At 51.9% G+C, this 14,555-nt stretch overlaps 7 protein-coding genes across 7 annotated transcripts; 3 read left to right on the top strand and 4 right to left on the bottom strand.

Moving 5' to 3' along the window:
* Positions 1–71: 71 nt before the first annotated feature.
* Positions 72–1,245, bottom strand: N7489_000195 (SDR family NAD(P)-dependent oxidoreductase; the record flags this gene model as incomplete). The annotated part of the gene is made up of 4 exons (XM_056705950.1): positions 72–528; positions 606–936; positions 989–1,020; positions 1,121–1,245. 4 exons carry the CDS (start codon positions 1,243–1,245, stop codon positions 72–74), a joined length of 945 nt encoding a protein of 314 aa, XP_056570252.1.
* A 606-nt stretch (positions 1,246–1,851) lies between these two features.
* Positions 1,852–5,079, top strand: N7489_000194 (TBC domain-containing protein; the record flags this gene model as incomplete). Its single annotated transcript, XM_056705949.1, has 1 exon — positions 1,852–5,079. The coding sequence occupies one exon, from the start codon at positions 1,852–1,854 to the stop codon at positions 5,077–5,079; it is 3,228 nt and encodes a 1,075-aa protein (XP_056570251.1).
* Positions 5,080–5,682: 603 nt separating this feature from the next.
* On the bottom strand, positions 5,683–6,305 carry N7489_000193 (uncharacterized protein; the record flags this gene model as incomplete). Its single annotated transcript, XM_056705948.1, has 3 exons — positions 5,683–5,987; positions 6,042–6,158; positions 6,212–6,305. The coding sequence occupies 3 exons, from the start codon at positions 6,303–6,305 to the stop codon at positions 5,683–5,685; spliced, it is 516 nt and encodes a 171-aa protein (XP_056570250.1).
* Positions 6,306–6,758: 453 nt separating this feature from the next.
* Positions 6,759–7,257, top strand: N7489_000192 (uncharacterized protein; the record flags this gene model as incomplete). The annotated part of the gene is made up of 3 exons (XM_056705947.1): positions 6,759–6,822; positions 6,891–7,013; positions 7,070–7,257. 3 exons carry the CDS (start codon positions 6,759–6,761, stop codon positions 7,255–7,257), a joined length of 375 nt encoding a protein of 124 aa, XP_056570249.1.
* Positions 7,258–8,245: 988 nt separating this feature from the next.
* On the bottom strand, positions 8,246–9,937 carry N7489_000191 (Zn(II)2Cys6 transcription factor; the record flags this gene model as incomplete). The annotated part of the gene is made up of 1 exon (XM_056705946.1): positions 8,246–9,937. One exon carries the CDS (start codon positions 9,935–9,937, stop codon positions 8,246–8,248), a length of 1,692 nt encoding a protein of 563 aa, XP_056570248.1.
* A 650-nt stretch (positions 9,938–10,587) lies between these two features.
* Positions 10,588–10,791, top strand: N7489_000190 (dolichyl-diphosphooligosaccharide--protein glycosyltransferase subunit 4; the record flags this gene model as incomplete). The annotated part of the gene is made up of 1 exon (XM_056705945.1): positions 10,588–10,791. The coding sequence occupies one exon, from the start codon at positions 10,588–10,590 to the stop codon at positions 10,789–10,791; it is 204 nt and encodes a 67-aa protein (XP_056570247.1).
* Positions 10,792–11,251: 460 nt separating this feature from the next.
* On the bottom strand, positions 11,252–14,246 carry N7489_000189 (putative C2H2 finger domain protein; the record flags this gene model as incomplete). The annotated part of the gene is made up of 2 exons (XM_056705944.1): positions 11,252–11,526; positions 11,630–14,246. The coding sequence occupies 2 exons, from the start codon at positions 14,244–14,246 to the stop codon at positions 11,252–11,254; spliced, it is 2,892 nt and encodes a 963-aa protein (XP_056570246.1).
* Between the last annotated feature and the right edge of the window lie 309 nt (positions 14,247–14,555).

Raw genomic sequence — 14,555 nt, 5'->3', positions numbered from 1 at the left:
CTCCTAGGATTTATATGCTAATCATGAACTATGTACATCACTCCAATCAACCCAATTTCTAGGATCTTATTTCAAGCCAGTTTCCCTGGCACAACAGGATGTCCAGCACTCAAACCACCACAAACCGCCCAAGCCTGCCCATTAACATAGCTACTCTCATCACTACCAAGGAACAGCGCAACACGCGCAACTTCGTCAGCAACAGCACCCCGCTGCAACGGGTTCAATTGCCCGACCTTGCGCTCCGTGCCGCGCTCCCGTGCCCGGTCAAATACAGTCTGCGTCATCCCCGTCTCAATCAGCCCGGGACAGATCGCGTTAATGCGGATACCCGACCCAGCAAGCTGGTACGAGACCGTCTGCGCGATCGACACGACTGCTGCTTTTGAAGCGGAGTAATCAGTTGAGCCAGCGTTAGAGCGGAGACCTGCAACAGACGCCGTGCCGATGATTGAGCCGCTGGGGTACGGCTTTGAGGCTGATGTTATTTTCATTGCTGGGGCGGCGTGTTTGGCTGCTAGGAAGACGCTGTTTGTCCGGGTTGCTTAGTTCAATTTGCATCGGGGACAATTGCGTTTGCTTTGTTTTCGGGGAAATGTACGTACCCGAGAGCATTTACTCGCATCGTGTTTAGGAATCCGTCGCCGTCGATCTCGGTGAATAGCTTCGGTTGGCCTACTACGCCTGCGTTTGCGAAGAAGATGTCGAGTCGGCCGTATTTGCTGACTGCTTCGTCGATGACTCCTGTCAGGGCTTTTTCGTCCGCTGCGTCAAATGTCCGCACGTGCACGTCTACGTTTGGGTAGAGCGATTCCATCTCCCGCTTGTGCGTTGCCAGGTGGGTGTCGCTGAAATCGCAGATGTAGACTGCTTTGGCGCCATTGTTGGCGAATTGGTGGGCACTGGCGCGCCCGATGCCATTGGGAGAGTTTGCGCCTGGAACTTAATGGGTATAGGGCTTTAGGATGGCGTCGGGAATAGTGCTTACCGGTCACAATTACTACCTTGTCCTTGGCCCGGCTGTATGTTCAAGTGTTAGTTATGCACCTAAGCTTGCAATGTATGCAGCGCTAGAAGCTAAAAAAAACAATAATAGGGCTATAAAATCAAGGCTACTTACGGTCCTGCTGAATCAGGGGCAACATGACGGATCTTGGGGATATCCTCGAACGTGCCCTCGGAGGGAATGCCCTCAACGAGCTGCTTGCTCAGAGCCTGAAGACGTTGCTTTGCTGCTGCAGACATATTTTTTTAAAACACTCGGTAACCTTAAAGAGTAGTCAATTGGAAAGCGAATTGTCAACTCAAGAAGAACCGCTTCAATTGCGGCGGCTTTGTAGTTATAACAGCTCATCAGCTTTCCCCACTATGTCGGTTATGCGGAGAGCCGAGGCTCCAGGAATACGTTAGGGCATAGGGACCAATATGGCATGTCAGTCACGTGCCAGAGAACATAAGCACTGAGTCACATGACATCTGTCCGGTCACGTCATGTGCCGTAGGGTATCAAAGCTGTCTTTGTGGGTTTCAAAACGAGACAAATCCGTGCTCTTTGTTTCCTCATGCTTTTGTTGGTCTTAAAATAGGGTATCTAGGGTCGAATCCGTACCCGCCCCTGAAAATCACGGTCGATCTCCCTTCATTCCATCCACGGATCACTACAGCAAGGATCGCCAAGCACGCGCGACAAGACGAGCCAAGTATCCGGAGCTACATAAGCTACGTGATTATTTGTGTCATTAGCTCGGACGTCATTTCCAACTTGCGCAGTTCCAAAATTCCTAAGAAAAGCCTTCATGAAGCCACTAATCAACGATTCCACTGTTCATGCCATTGCCCGGTTGTTGAGTCATGGCAGATTCCGACATCCACTCCCAGCGGCGTTCTTCGTCCCAAGCGTCAAGCGCCTCGAGCAGAAGTCGAAATGCTAAAGTCGTTCGCGCCAAAATGCAAAAACGCCATTCAGGCTCCAACACAACAACTGATTTGACCTCGTTCCCCTCGCTTTCGCCGCCAGACAAATCCCCGACCCTCGCCCGTGGCCTGACGAATACACTGTTATCCGGCGAAGACGGGGAGGAATCAAATGGTGGTGGGACTACCCGTGGGCGGAAGGCGACGCTAGCAAAGTTGACGACTGGGCCGTCGCACAAATCAGGTCGAGCTGCTCTCTTCGCCGACTCTGTCCCTACACATGATATCCCAGGCGCCCTACATTTGGCCGATGATGCGCACATTGAGCGGTTAATTGCTGGAACAGGAGCCGTGAAGATGGTGAGACAGTTCGCTCGCGATCTGGCTCAACGGGACGCTGAGATCTCAGCCCTCCGCCAACGCGCCGATGCAAGGGAGCGAGAGCTGAAGAGAATGCTACGAGACGTGTCTGTGTCCAACCAAGACATTGAACGTCGTCTATATCAGTTGGAGAACCCGCCGGGCGATCGTGCATCGGATGCCGAAAGCACTCATAGTAGCGATCATGCTGGTCAAACCTATTCCGGCCTGAATGGGTTGATGTCTCAAGCTATGGAAGACACCGTTGGCTCTCGTCCTCATGATGAGTCTGCAGAGACGCAGGCCACGATTCGTGCCCAGCGGTTAGATAATGACTCCCGAGGCAGCGGAGCCACTGACAACCGGAAGCGTCAGAGCTCGATTCGGGGCTGGCAGGAGTACATTTTTGGCTCGACCAATACAAGCCGGAAAACCAGTCGCGCCAGTAGCATTATGAGTGATGTTGGTGAACGTGGAGAAGAAGAGACCGAGCGTCCCCGGGTGCCCAGCAATCCTGCAATGCGACGCAAAGCGCTTGATGAGCAGCTATTCCAGCCCCCGGATGGCCCAGCACGAGACGGACCGGCGAAGCGCATTGCTAGCACGTCCGCAAATGGCGACGATACAAGCATTCATTCTCGCAAATCTTCACGATCTCTCGGCTCTTGGACTGTTAAGTTGTTTGCTGGCAATCCCCAGTCGAGTAGAGATGCAAGTGATGCTGAGTCTATCCACAATAAACCCCAACACAAAAGGCCGGACGGAGACAAGAGTGCTTCATCCACACTATCTGGCAATTCTAAGGCTTCAATGTCGGCAGTGGCCGCACTGAAGAAGATCAACAGCAACGTCGGTACGTCTGCTACTGGACGATCTGCTAGTGGATCGAGCGTTCAGGCCAAAATGAACCCTCCTGCGTCGCGAAGGCCGGCAGCCGGCAGCGTGTCCCAGGGCGCGACGTCGGAGACTGCAGATAGAGGCTCGACAAATCTTGGACCCGTCGAGATGGACGCGATTTTGCCCATGGAGTCGAAGCCTCCGACGCTCACGCCTATTTACAACAATTCCCAACCGGGTGAGTTCCTCACCGACCGGTTCGGTTTCATCTATGATCAACATAGAAAGAAGCGCCAGAGGGAAGCCAATACTGCCAAGAGCAGCAATCACCGTTTAAGTATAACCGAGACTCTCGGCTCTCTTCGGACCGATGCGTCAGATCATGAAGATGACCCCGAAATCACAAAACTTCGGCAGGGGCCTTCCGAGGCCTCGCGTTCTCTGCCTGACTCACCAGATGACCCTGACAGCGGAGCTGTTTCCATCCGCCGCTGGCAGGACTATCTGAGGATGCCGTCCCGTCCCACGGAGCTATTGTCCCACACACCCTCTGCGGGCCCGATTGTCTCTTTGACTACCGCGGGAGAAAATCGCTCGTCTGTTTCATATGACAAAGACGGGGCGTTGGCTGTCGGGTCCAGCGCACAACCATCGGCGTCTACATCGGCTATCACAGCCGACAGCCCCGAATTCGCTGGGTTGTCCTCGGATCAGCTCAAAGACACAGCCTCCAGATTCACTGTCGCAGATATGGAGCCCGTAAAACTATTGTTGGAACAGTTGACCGATCTCCACGATACCTTGCAACGCGATCGAACCGTCAGATGGAACGAGTTCCTTCGTAAAGTGCGTGCTGAACGCCGAAAGGAGGGCGAAGCGGCAGCCGCTGCAGCAACTTCCGATCGTTCTCTTGCTGCCGTTGACACACCAGAAGTCTCACTCGCCGACGGCGAAGTTGTAGGCATCGCAGGTCTGGGCAACAAAGGCAAGGTTGGCCGAGCGAAGTGGCGAGAATTCCGCCTGCTCGTACTCGGCGGCATCCCAGTTGCTCTTCGCGCCAAAACTTGGTCGGAATGCAGCGGGGCTTCGGCAATGCGAATTCCTGGCTACTACGATGACCTTGTGCATGGCGTTGGTGGATCGGACCCCGACCCTTCCGTCGTCGCACAAATCGACATGGATATTCGCCGCACCCTTACCGATAATGTCTTCTTCCGCAAAGGGCCTGGTGTCAGCAAGTTGAAAGAGGTTCTGCTTGCATACTCGCGCCGTAACCCAGAAGTAGGCTACTGTCAGGGCATGAACCTCATCGCAGCGTCTTTGCTGCTCATCATGCCGACTGCTGAGGACGCCTTCTGGATTCTGACCTCGATGATCGAGATTATTTTGCCTCAGCACTACTACGACCATGGCTTGCTCGCCTCCCGTGCCGATCAGGTAGTCTTGCGACAGTATATCTCAGAGCTGCTTCCCAAGCTCTCCGCTCACTTAGAGGAACTGGGCATTGAACTAGAGGCACTCACCTTCCAATGGTTCCTCTCTGTCTTTACAGACTGTCTCTCCGCTGAGGCACTGTATCGTGTGTGGGACGTGGTTCTATGTCTTAATGTGACTAGCGCAGTCAACAGCTCCGGGTCAAATGCCTCTGGTACTAAGGAGAGCAGTGACAAGACCGCCAAGGCTGCCGAAAATCTTGCCTCTGGCAGCGGAGGCGGAAGCACATTCCTGTTCCAAGTTGCTCTCGCACTGCTCAAGCTCAACGAGCAGCAATTGTTGACGACCTGCTCGACGCCGGCGGCACTCTATACATACATCAACCACCAAATGACTAACCACGCGATCAGCATTGATGGCCTGATTCAAGCTAGTGAAGCACTGCGAAATGTGGTCCGCCGCGAAGATGTCGTTGCACGTCGTGCTGTTGCTCTGCAAGAAATGCGTGAATTGAGCGGCGGTGCAGGTGCCTAGCTGCTCTGATGTGGAAGTTCTCATCATAGCGTTAGATTCGTTTCCTACATTTTTTTCATGCGATGCCGATACGACCTGAGCATAAGGCAAGGAGTTTTGGCTTTTCTGTTCTGTTCCTTTTCTTCTCATTGCCTGGCGCTATTCCCTCATTATTCGTTTGTTTGCGGAAGTTGTTTGACATAGCGATGTTCTTGTTGCCCGTCTCATACACCCAGCATTTGAGATACCCCTGGATTTTATATTGGGCGGCAGCACTGTTAGACCTGTTTGAAAGAAATCAAAATCTTTTTCGATCATTGTTATTATCCTATGCATTATTATGAATCCTACGGCCTGAAGTGTCTGAACATGGCTCACTCCAGAACTTTCAATTTATCATACGAATTCCGATTCTATGATAATACAAGGGAGAACAAGCTAATATGAATCATTTCTTCATTTTCGCGAATGAACGATGGGAAACCCCAAAAGCAGAACAGCCGGCATTACTACCAACGACAAGCCTCATATCTCCAAGGAAAGCACGAAGGAACGCATTGACTCAATCACCTCGACTATTCAAACCGAAGACCATCAATGGTCTGCTCAAACATGACTATTTAGTTATCCTGTCTCAGGTCTGGGCTTCCTCGTAGTCGTCTCGAAATCAGCCAATGCCGGCCCATCAGCCCTCTCCATATACCGAAGGACCTCCAACTGGTGAAGCTTGTATTCAAAAGTCTGCGCATCCGAGACACTCCTGCAGAGCTCCCCATCAGAGCTGATAGGTGCTGTGATAGGATACGGTGCGGTCGGTACGAATCTAGCCTTCATCTGAGGCTTGAAGGTCTGCCGGGCTGCTTTCATTCTTCGGCCATCTTCGGTGCCGGTGTAGCCGTCATATTTGATGTTGGATTGGTCCATGATGCCTAGGTTCTGATGTCAGTGATTATCCGGCTTCTCAAGGGTTCTCACGAACATACGCTCCATATGCTTGATGTAGAGGCACATTCGCTGATACGTGCGTTGGAACTCGCGCTTCTTGATTGTTGCTCTGACATCAATGTCCAGCATCCATGCGACCATTGCGCAAGACAGTCCTGTTCTATCTGTCAGATTCTTGTCTTTGAGTGATTTGGGATTATTGGCTTACCGTCTTTGCTGTAGCCATATTGTTCGCTCAGATACGGCGCTGGGACCTTTTCCATGCGATTCACGAAATCTGGGGGAAGATTGTCTGCGGCCATTTCGAGCAACACTAGGAGGAATGATCAGAAGATATCGAAGAGGAGTTGAAGAAGAGGGAATTCCTTCGCTTTTTCTTTTTTCGCTCTTCGTTCTCTTTGTTCTTCCCCGGTCTATCCCAACCAGCCAGTCTGACAGGACCGTTCTTTGTCCTCACATATTTCCAGGGCTCTCCGAAGGCAAATAATTCGTTGGTATGAAAGAGGGAATTGGGGGGATTTGAGACGTTCTGTGGTCAAATTCTTTGTTCTCAAAATAGACCCTGTATCCTTCCGCTTGGGCGCTTTGTTCAAATCCCAAGCCCTACTTTCTCTGACATTGACTGGATAATCCAAATATTCAATGACCGTAAGTCAGACATTCCCGGTATTTCTATGTTCATTTGGTCTATATAACATCCTTTCTCTTCTACCTCTTCTGCCCATTCCCTTTGGTCCCATCTTCGTCTCGCCAAAATGAATTACGAGCGCATGGCAGCCGACATCCCCGCCCTCTACCGGCTATCCAGGGAGTCCAAAGGTAGTCATCTCTCTCTATTCCTGTTCAACCCTCCATCCCCTAGTCCACCAGAACTAACAAGTAACCAGAGGCCGATCTCCTCAACGGTCTTCTAGGCTGGATCCGCAACGACACCTTTGGAAAAACGGCCGATGTCTGTGCCCTCTGGGGTTCAATCGTCGAGGCCAACAAGCACCTTGCCAAAATCGATCGTAAGACTATGCGCTCTATATCGTAATAACCATTGACTAATTCGGGTTCAATTTAGGTACGCTGCAAGCGCGTAAGATTGACCATGAGCACTTCGATCTCAAAGAGATTCTGAATTCGGAGTTGAAGCAGGCTAAGGAAATGATGGCTGATATTCCCGGTGGTAGAAGTGCGACTACTATCACTACTGATGAGGATTTTTCTCTTGCTGTTAAGCGGTTGAAGTATCTCCGCGAGTACAGATAGTCCTGGTTTTGTTTGGGGTGAATTCTGTTGATGTTTCGTATGTTCCATATTTCAATGGATAATGCTGTTCATCTACAGAGATTTAAACCTGTCTGTTGTAGATAGCCGGTCTCTCGCTTCATCAAAGAAGAGCGCAAGCAAGGCAGCTGTCTCAACGAATGAGAACCAACCGTATTTCCTATAGGCCCTGTTGAGGGCTGCCTTTGGCTATATGCTTCAATCCAACACGTTCTTCCACATTAATAATATACAGAACATTTCCAGTCCAAAACCTAGGCCCCCAACTAAGGCGCTGTCTTCCAGACGCCCTCGGCGACATCCCTCCAATCTCCCGCCCAAGCAACCACCCAATACCACATAGAGTATCGATATTCGACTTCATAGACGAGTGCTCGGGCCAAAGCATCCAATGAGCATGCGGTATATATGGATAAGTATCTAGACGAGTAGCAACGCCATGATCACGCACGAGTTTCTCATATATCAACCCATCATCACGCAGCGTGTCCAACACATCAACCTGTACATGAGTCGGCGGCATACCAGCAAGCTCAATGTACTCTGGATTCTGCAAATTCATGCCGCTATCTAGAAACAGAGACGAAGCCCTAGTCTCAGTTGGGAACTACCTTTACAAGTCTATAAAGGTAAAGAGACAAATCAAATGGTCTGTTTGATATATACAAAGCCAGGTACCGGTGGAAAAGGCATTCCCGCCGACAATCCCGGTCAATAATCGGGGAATCGGACACAGATTTATACTATTATACTCCGGACTTGGGTCTGCTCAGCCCCAACGGGGGTCAGAGCCCTGCAAGGGGGGTTAGTGGGGCGGTGAACACGCCAGCCGGTCGATCAAAGGTCGGTGAGCATGCTGGGCTCGGAGGATCTCGACTTGATTCAACGACTGTTGAGAAGCCGCGAATATCAGAGACGATGTGAGACGTTGTGTCGGAAAGGTCGCGAGAGGCTGTCATATCTTCTTTCCTCAGCTCGGGCCCTGATCCACCCAGAACTGACTGTTATCCAACACCGTATTCAGATCCAGCGAGTCCATTGTCGGACGCAGTCCCAGATCCATCACATCCCGTGCAACCGCTTTGATCTGCCGCATGATCGACTGGGAAATGGCCCAGGTGCGAGCCAACGACTTGAAGACACCGATCGTCAACGCCAGACGGTCGCGGCTGGGGTCTGGCATTTGACCGGCTTTGACAGAGCAGGTGGCCAGTTGCACAATGGAGCTCAGAGTGAGTGCGCAGATGAAAAACGGGGTGTGCTTGATAACGGGCAAACGGAAGGCAGCAAGGCGGGACAGCTCTCGGGCGGCCTTGGCGGCCTTCATGGCATGCTCATTGTGGGAGAATGCAGGCACACTGATCGGGCCATGGTGGCCACAGATGACTTCCGCGGCAACGGCGGGAGATGAGAGCAGATCAGACCGCGGGAAGTTGAGGTAGATGGCTGCGCCGTTCAAGATCATGGTCGCCTGGAACATGATCTCATCCACGCTCCCGTCGGGTCGCAGGAGCTCCTCCTTGGACTCTGGCAAGTGATGGCCCCAACTACCAATGCGTGCATCAAGAGCTTCCACATGGTCCTGCTGGCCTTCGGTCATATCTTGCATCGCCACCACACGACCGAGAATCCGTATGGATTCAATGCGATAACAGTATGAAGAGAAGTCACGCTCTTCATCCGCAAACACGCGCTCATCAAATTGCGCAATGGTCGGGGACGGTGGCGGTGGTAGGGCGTCATAATAAATCCGCTCCTCGCATGGAAGTGGGACCTCGAGCGGTACTTGGTTGGTTCGGTATTCACGCTGCACACCGAGAGCAGTCATGAGCCCCTCGATTATGAAGAGCTCCCACCAGGTGCGTCGCAGAGACTCTTCGCGGATTGGATCCCCATTGCCTACAACGATTGCGAACGTCCCTTGATGCATGCCAAGCTCAAAGGCTGAATCTACTGCTGCGGCTAGACAAACGCCGGCCTCGCCACGCTCATTGTCTGAGTGAAGTACAATCGCCAGCAGAAGCAGGGCTTGCACCTTTTCCACCGACAAACTTTGTTCTTGCACCATTGCGACAACCGTAGGCCGGTAGGTGTCACTCGAGGCAGCAGGAGTGAAGTGGGCACCGATGAACTTCATCACCTGCTCCAGGTATGCGGGGAATACGGTGCGATATAGGAGCCGGTGAGGTGGCAGGATTGGATGGGCGGCGTGGAAATAATTATAGTAGATATCGAGTAGGTAGCCATCCCCGCCGGCAGCAGAGGAAGAGTCCGGAGTCAACGGTCCGCTGATTGGGCGAGTGTGTGGGACAATTGGGGTTGAAAGTCCCTGCAGTCCAGGACTAGTCGACGCAGAGGAGGGCAATGGTATCGTTGGCGCATAAGTGAAGCCAGCCTGCAAGGTCCAATCCACGGGGATATCGAGCATGCCTACCGGGTTGGGATCCATGGGCAGGTAATCCGGCGAGTTAGCCCGGCGCTTTTTCGAGGGGCCCTTGTAACCTCTCCGAGACTTAGTATATTCGCAAGCTGATCCGGTCTGTTCACAGCGGCTGCAGACGGGAGTCCTGCTGTCGCATTTGAGATGTTTGTGACGGCACTGAAGACAGGCCAGTAATGCAGGGCCCGGTTTGGACCCAGAAGTAGCCTGTAATTCGGTCATAGTGAAGGAAGATGCATATATGAAATGGCTAAGGCGATAAAATAGAATTGACTGAGCAAGACGAGTAGAGGGGAAGAGAAGAGGGGGAGGATTGAAGATGTTCCAACGTTCCAGTGCTCCGGCCCGAGTGGTAATCCGCAATACGCACTTAAGGGGTGAGCACTTGTTGAACTAAGGGCGCGTCTATCTTAAGGAAGAGTGTATGTATTCCTCGAGAGGTCAACAAGAATATTGATATGTATTAATATTCAAATGTTCTTGAACAAGGACGTAAAAAGATACCAAAGTACGAAAGTTTCAAAGTTATGAAATATTTTATACGGTGTACTGACATTACTGACATTAGACTGACATTACCCGATTAGCTCTCACCACCTTATCAACTACATCACATCTCTTGACCTTGACTCTCTTCCAAGATTCCTCTCTTCCTTTCAAACTTTTGAATCCTCTCTGAAGAGAGAATCCCCCAATTCCTGCTCTTTGAGACACCCGCAATTACACTACACCGTGTAGTGTCACTCGAACTACTGGCCGACGTGTCTTCTCCGATTATATCACCCATCCCTTAAACGCTTTGTCTGTTGTCGTTTTCTCTCTTGGTTTCCTCCGTGATTATCTACATTGCTCCTCCGTGGCCTCCTTTCACAATGATCTCCGACGACGACCTCTACCGCCTCGCTATCTTCCTTGGCTCCTGCGCCATGCTGATGATTGTCCTATACCACTTCCTCGATGTCAATGCCAGCGAGGAGGAACCAGAGTCTGCCGAATCAGCAAACCAGATTAAGGCCGAGGGTGCTGTTCCGGCCGTGTCCACAGACAAGGTGTCGGCTTCAAGGAAGGGGAATTAAATCCGATATGCGACTCGAGTAGAGAAGGAATACAAGAATCCGACGGGGAACCAAGATACCAGTACCTACATCATTTGATTTTACTTTTACCAGCGGTTCTGGCACAAGCCAATTGTACACTACCGTCCATTCAGTTGGAGAGAAAGGCAATCATCGCCAATCTCATGGCTTGATTCATCAATGCTCTTTGAGTAACTTGAAATTGTGGGTTCCCGGGAATTCACCGCGTAGATCTCGATCTCGTAGGCAATGTGGAACCGTGTGCAAAATATTGTGAGCCATGCCAGGATGGCAGATTATGATATGCTTTCAATGCCAGTTCCCATGCAAGCCGCTCGCCATGCAATGAATCGAATCCCAAGAAGGGCGAAAATAAAAGGAAAATAAACGAATATTTGAGCCCCTCTCAACACATTGTCCTAAGTATCACAAAAGTCGATCCCAAAGTCGATCCGACACATCAACTCTCCCCCACAAATGCGATTTCCCCAGTGTGTACCCTGCGCTGCCGAGCTGGTGTCGACAGACGACGGTCACTCCAGTCCATCTCAGGTCCAATCTGCTGCTTCCAGTGTCGACCAGCTTCGATCAGGGCTTGGGCCTTCGTCTTCTCGGTCGACTTTCCATGGGCCTTGCTGAAGGCCTTGACCTGATGCTCATCGACCGGCAAGACCATGGTCCCTTTGCGGGCACTTCGGTCACCCAGAACGGAAGGGTGGTTCGGGTTGTTTTCCGCTAGAACGTTCATCCGATTAGACATTTTCTTCAAATCAAAAACAAACTTCGTGTAGATCAGCTCTTGGAGGAGCGTCAAGCGCAAGCTAGTTATGATTCTCACCAGTTACTGGCACCGTCGGTCCATCCCCAAGCTCCCAAGCAATTTTAGAAATGTGCTCGGTCGCCAAATGCTGAAACATATCAGCTGCAGCCATTGGCGTCTTATTGCCGCAGACTTTCCATTTGCAAACAAGGGAATGCGGTATATGCACTTTTATCACGTGGGCTCGGACCGAATCAATGTTGTGAAGTTGGGCAGCGCACCCCTCCCATTTGCATGGGAAGATTTGATAATCAACAGGCTGCTCACGGTGAATGGCAACTTCAATGTTGCTCCCAACGCTCTTCGGGGCTCGCCCTCGTCTTTTTGTGGGCATCTTGGCAGGTGACAGTGGAATGACAACTTCTGGCTGGGGAAGACGCCTTGCCTCGGGGGATTTGACGGTCCGACCAGAGTCAGACTGGTTCTCGACCGTCTGCCTTTGAGGTTTAGGCTTTGTTGTAGACTTTGGGCTCACTTGTTTCGTAGTAGGCGGCGGTTTTGGTGTGGCTGCACTGTTCGTCGTCGAGCGTCGTCGCTGTTCGGGTTGCGGCGGTGGGTGCGGCGGTGGGGCAGGGGGAGTGGGTAAGGGGGCGGGCTTTTTGGATGAGAACTTCGGCGATGAAGGTACAGCTTCGACCCTGGGAAGTCCAGAAGGCAAGTTTGAAGAAAGAATATGTTGGGGAGAATGATAAGTCGGAGGTTTGAAAGGCAAAGTACCCCAAGCGCTCAAACCACCAGGCGGGGCGCGCGCGTCGATCCTTTCTGGCAATGCGACTTGGCGATTTGGCGGTGTGTCACGTACGGGAGCGTGATCCCGTGCCATCACGTGATTAGGTGTAGAAGTGGGGTCACGTGGACGTGATTCCCACTGAGGGTGAGGAATTGGTCGAGGTATTTGGGGTGCGGGAACCGGAGGCACTTGAGGTTCAGGCTGCTCGGCGTCCACCAGGTCCCAACGAAAAGTTGCCAGGTCTGCATAGTAATCAATTCTGGTAAAATTACGGCGTAATGGATCAAGATGATGGTTTAGATGCTTTTCCTTCGGGTGTCTTCCCGCAGCAATCAGTACATCCCGTGCGATCGTGGTGGGATCATAGGATTTTTTGGGTAGTGCATCGCTCGGGTTTATCTGCTGGACAAGGTCGCCACGGTTTTTAAGGATTCTACCGTGGCCTCGAGGCCGAGCATTTTCCATAGGAACTTGGGCCCCTGGTGCCGAACTACCCGCTGATGGGTCGTTTGGGGGAGTTATTGTTTGTCTCTTGCCACCATCCAATAGTCGCTTCTTTGCGGGTGGCATAGAATCACTATAATTCTCTCCGGCTGGAACCCACGGTATTTTATGATGCGGTGGTGGTACGGGCAGCGGGTACCGCCGCGACTGCGTGTTGTCCACAGCGGGCTGTTTAGCCACGGCCGAGTGAGAGAAGGTATCCAATCGAGGTCCTGAGGTGAATGAAGACTCAGGCGGTATTGGGTTTGAAGTGTCAGAACTGGTAGCCGGATTCTGTGCTGTAGGGTTGGAAGACTCTTGATTGATTATGGTCGACTGGCGGGTCTCAGAGACCAGACGCGCAGTGTCCATCGAATGGGGGCTTGGCGGTGCATTCGGATGAGATTGTCTTTGGACCTTGGCTGGAGTCGTGGAATGACTCTGATGTGGGCTCTGCAATGCTTGGGGCCTTGCCACCGGTGTATGTGTCCTTCGAACTGGGGGCCCCGGCCACTGTCTCTGCGCTGCAGCTGACCAAGATATTTGCTGGGTATTCTGAGCCGAAGTCATCGAGTGGCTTTGGTATGGTCTCTGAGATCCTTGGGGCCCTGCCGCTGAATGTGTCCTTTGACTTGGAGGCCTCGGCCTGGTTCCTTGTGCTGCAGAGGAATGAGGTGGCTGCTGAGTATTGTGGGCTGGCATTGTAGAGTAGCTGTAAGAAGGACTTTCCGTGTGTGTTCTTTGAACTTGTGTCATCATCCTTTGTGGCATGTGCATTTGGGACAGCACCTGGGGATTCTGTTTTGGGTTTGACGAGAGCCTTTGATACGGGCTTTCGTATGTGGGCACAGCCCGTGCCATGGGTTGGTTCATTCCCTGTGTAGTGACTGTCGGTCTTGTAGTTTCGTAGACCCTATGGGTGCTCTGATGGGCCGAGGAGTTTGGCATAGAGCCGGAAGGCCTCTGTGGGGGGCCAGCGGGACCCATGCGAGTTTGAACATGGCCATGTGCACCCTGATGTGCCTGAGGAGCCAAGTGCTGCTGTTGGGACGGAGCGGGGGGATTTGGTCGGTGATTTGAATCGTGGGAACGACCTGTTGGGTTTGCGGAGTGGCTAGAAGGAGGATTGTCGAATTGAATATTGCTGTTTTGCTGGTGTGTTTTTCCTCCGGACTCTGCACCCGAGGCATGCGAGTACATCTGATGATTCAGGGCATGATTCGTCCCAGAATTGGCTGACCTCATAAATGAATATGACATCTGTGCCTGCTCCTGCATAAAGGCCGCTTTAGCGGCCTCCTCCGCATCGTGAAACACCTGGTGTGTTTGATAAGCCTCATTGTTGATATTGGGGTCGGTTAGACTATCGGCAGGAAGAAAGCTCTGGAGCCAATCGAATTCGTCCATACCTCCATTAGACATTTCAAATTGTGCTGAAGCTGTCTAACAGCTAGAATCTCATGGCTGGGGATGTTGTGGGACCGAGCGAAGAAAAGGCTTGATCGTAATCCGTTGGGCATGGAGGGGTTGAATCGCGGCCGAATAGGGAAAGGCTGGGTATAACAAGCAATCTCAAAAAGTCTATGAGACGCAAAATTGCGACCAAAATTGAAGAGTCAGGAAGGAAGTCCTTACAGTCCCGAAGAAAGCGCGGCCAAAGAGCTGGCCTGGCACAGATGTTGTCGAGGCGCATCGCGAAGCGCGTTGGAGGTGGGTCCCGTCATCAACCAA

This window comes from Penicillium chrysogenum (assembly GCF_028827035.1).
Source record: "Penicillium chrysogenum strain IBT 35668 chromosome Unknown utg000001l_segment0_segment0, whole genome shotgun sequence".
NCBI lineage: Eukaryota > Fungi > Ascomycota > Eurotiomycetes > Eurotiales > Aspergillaceae > Penicillium > Penicillium chrysogenum.
Note: the sequence above shows the minus strand (reverse complement) of the source record. Positions and strands in the feature narration are given on the sequence as shown.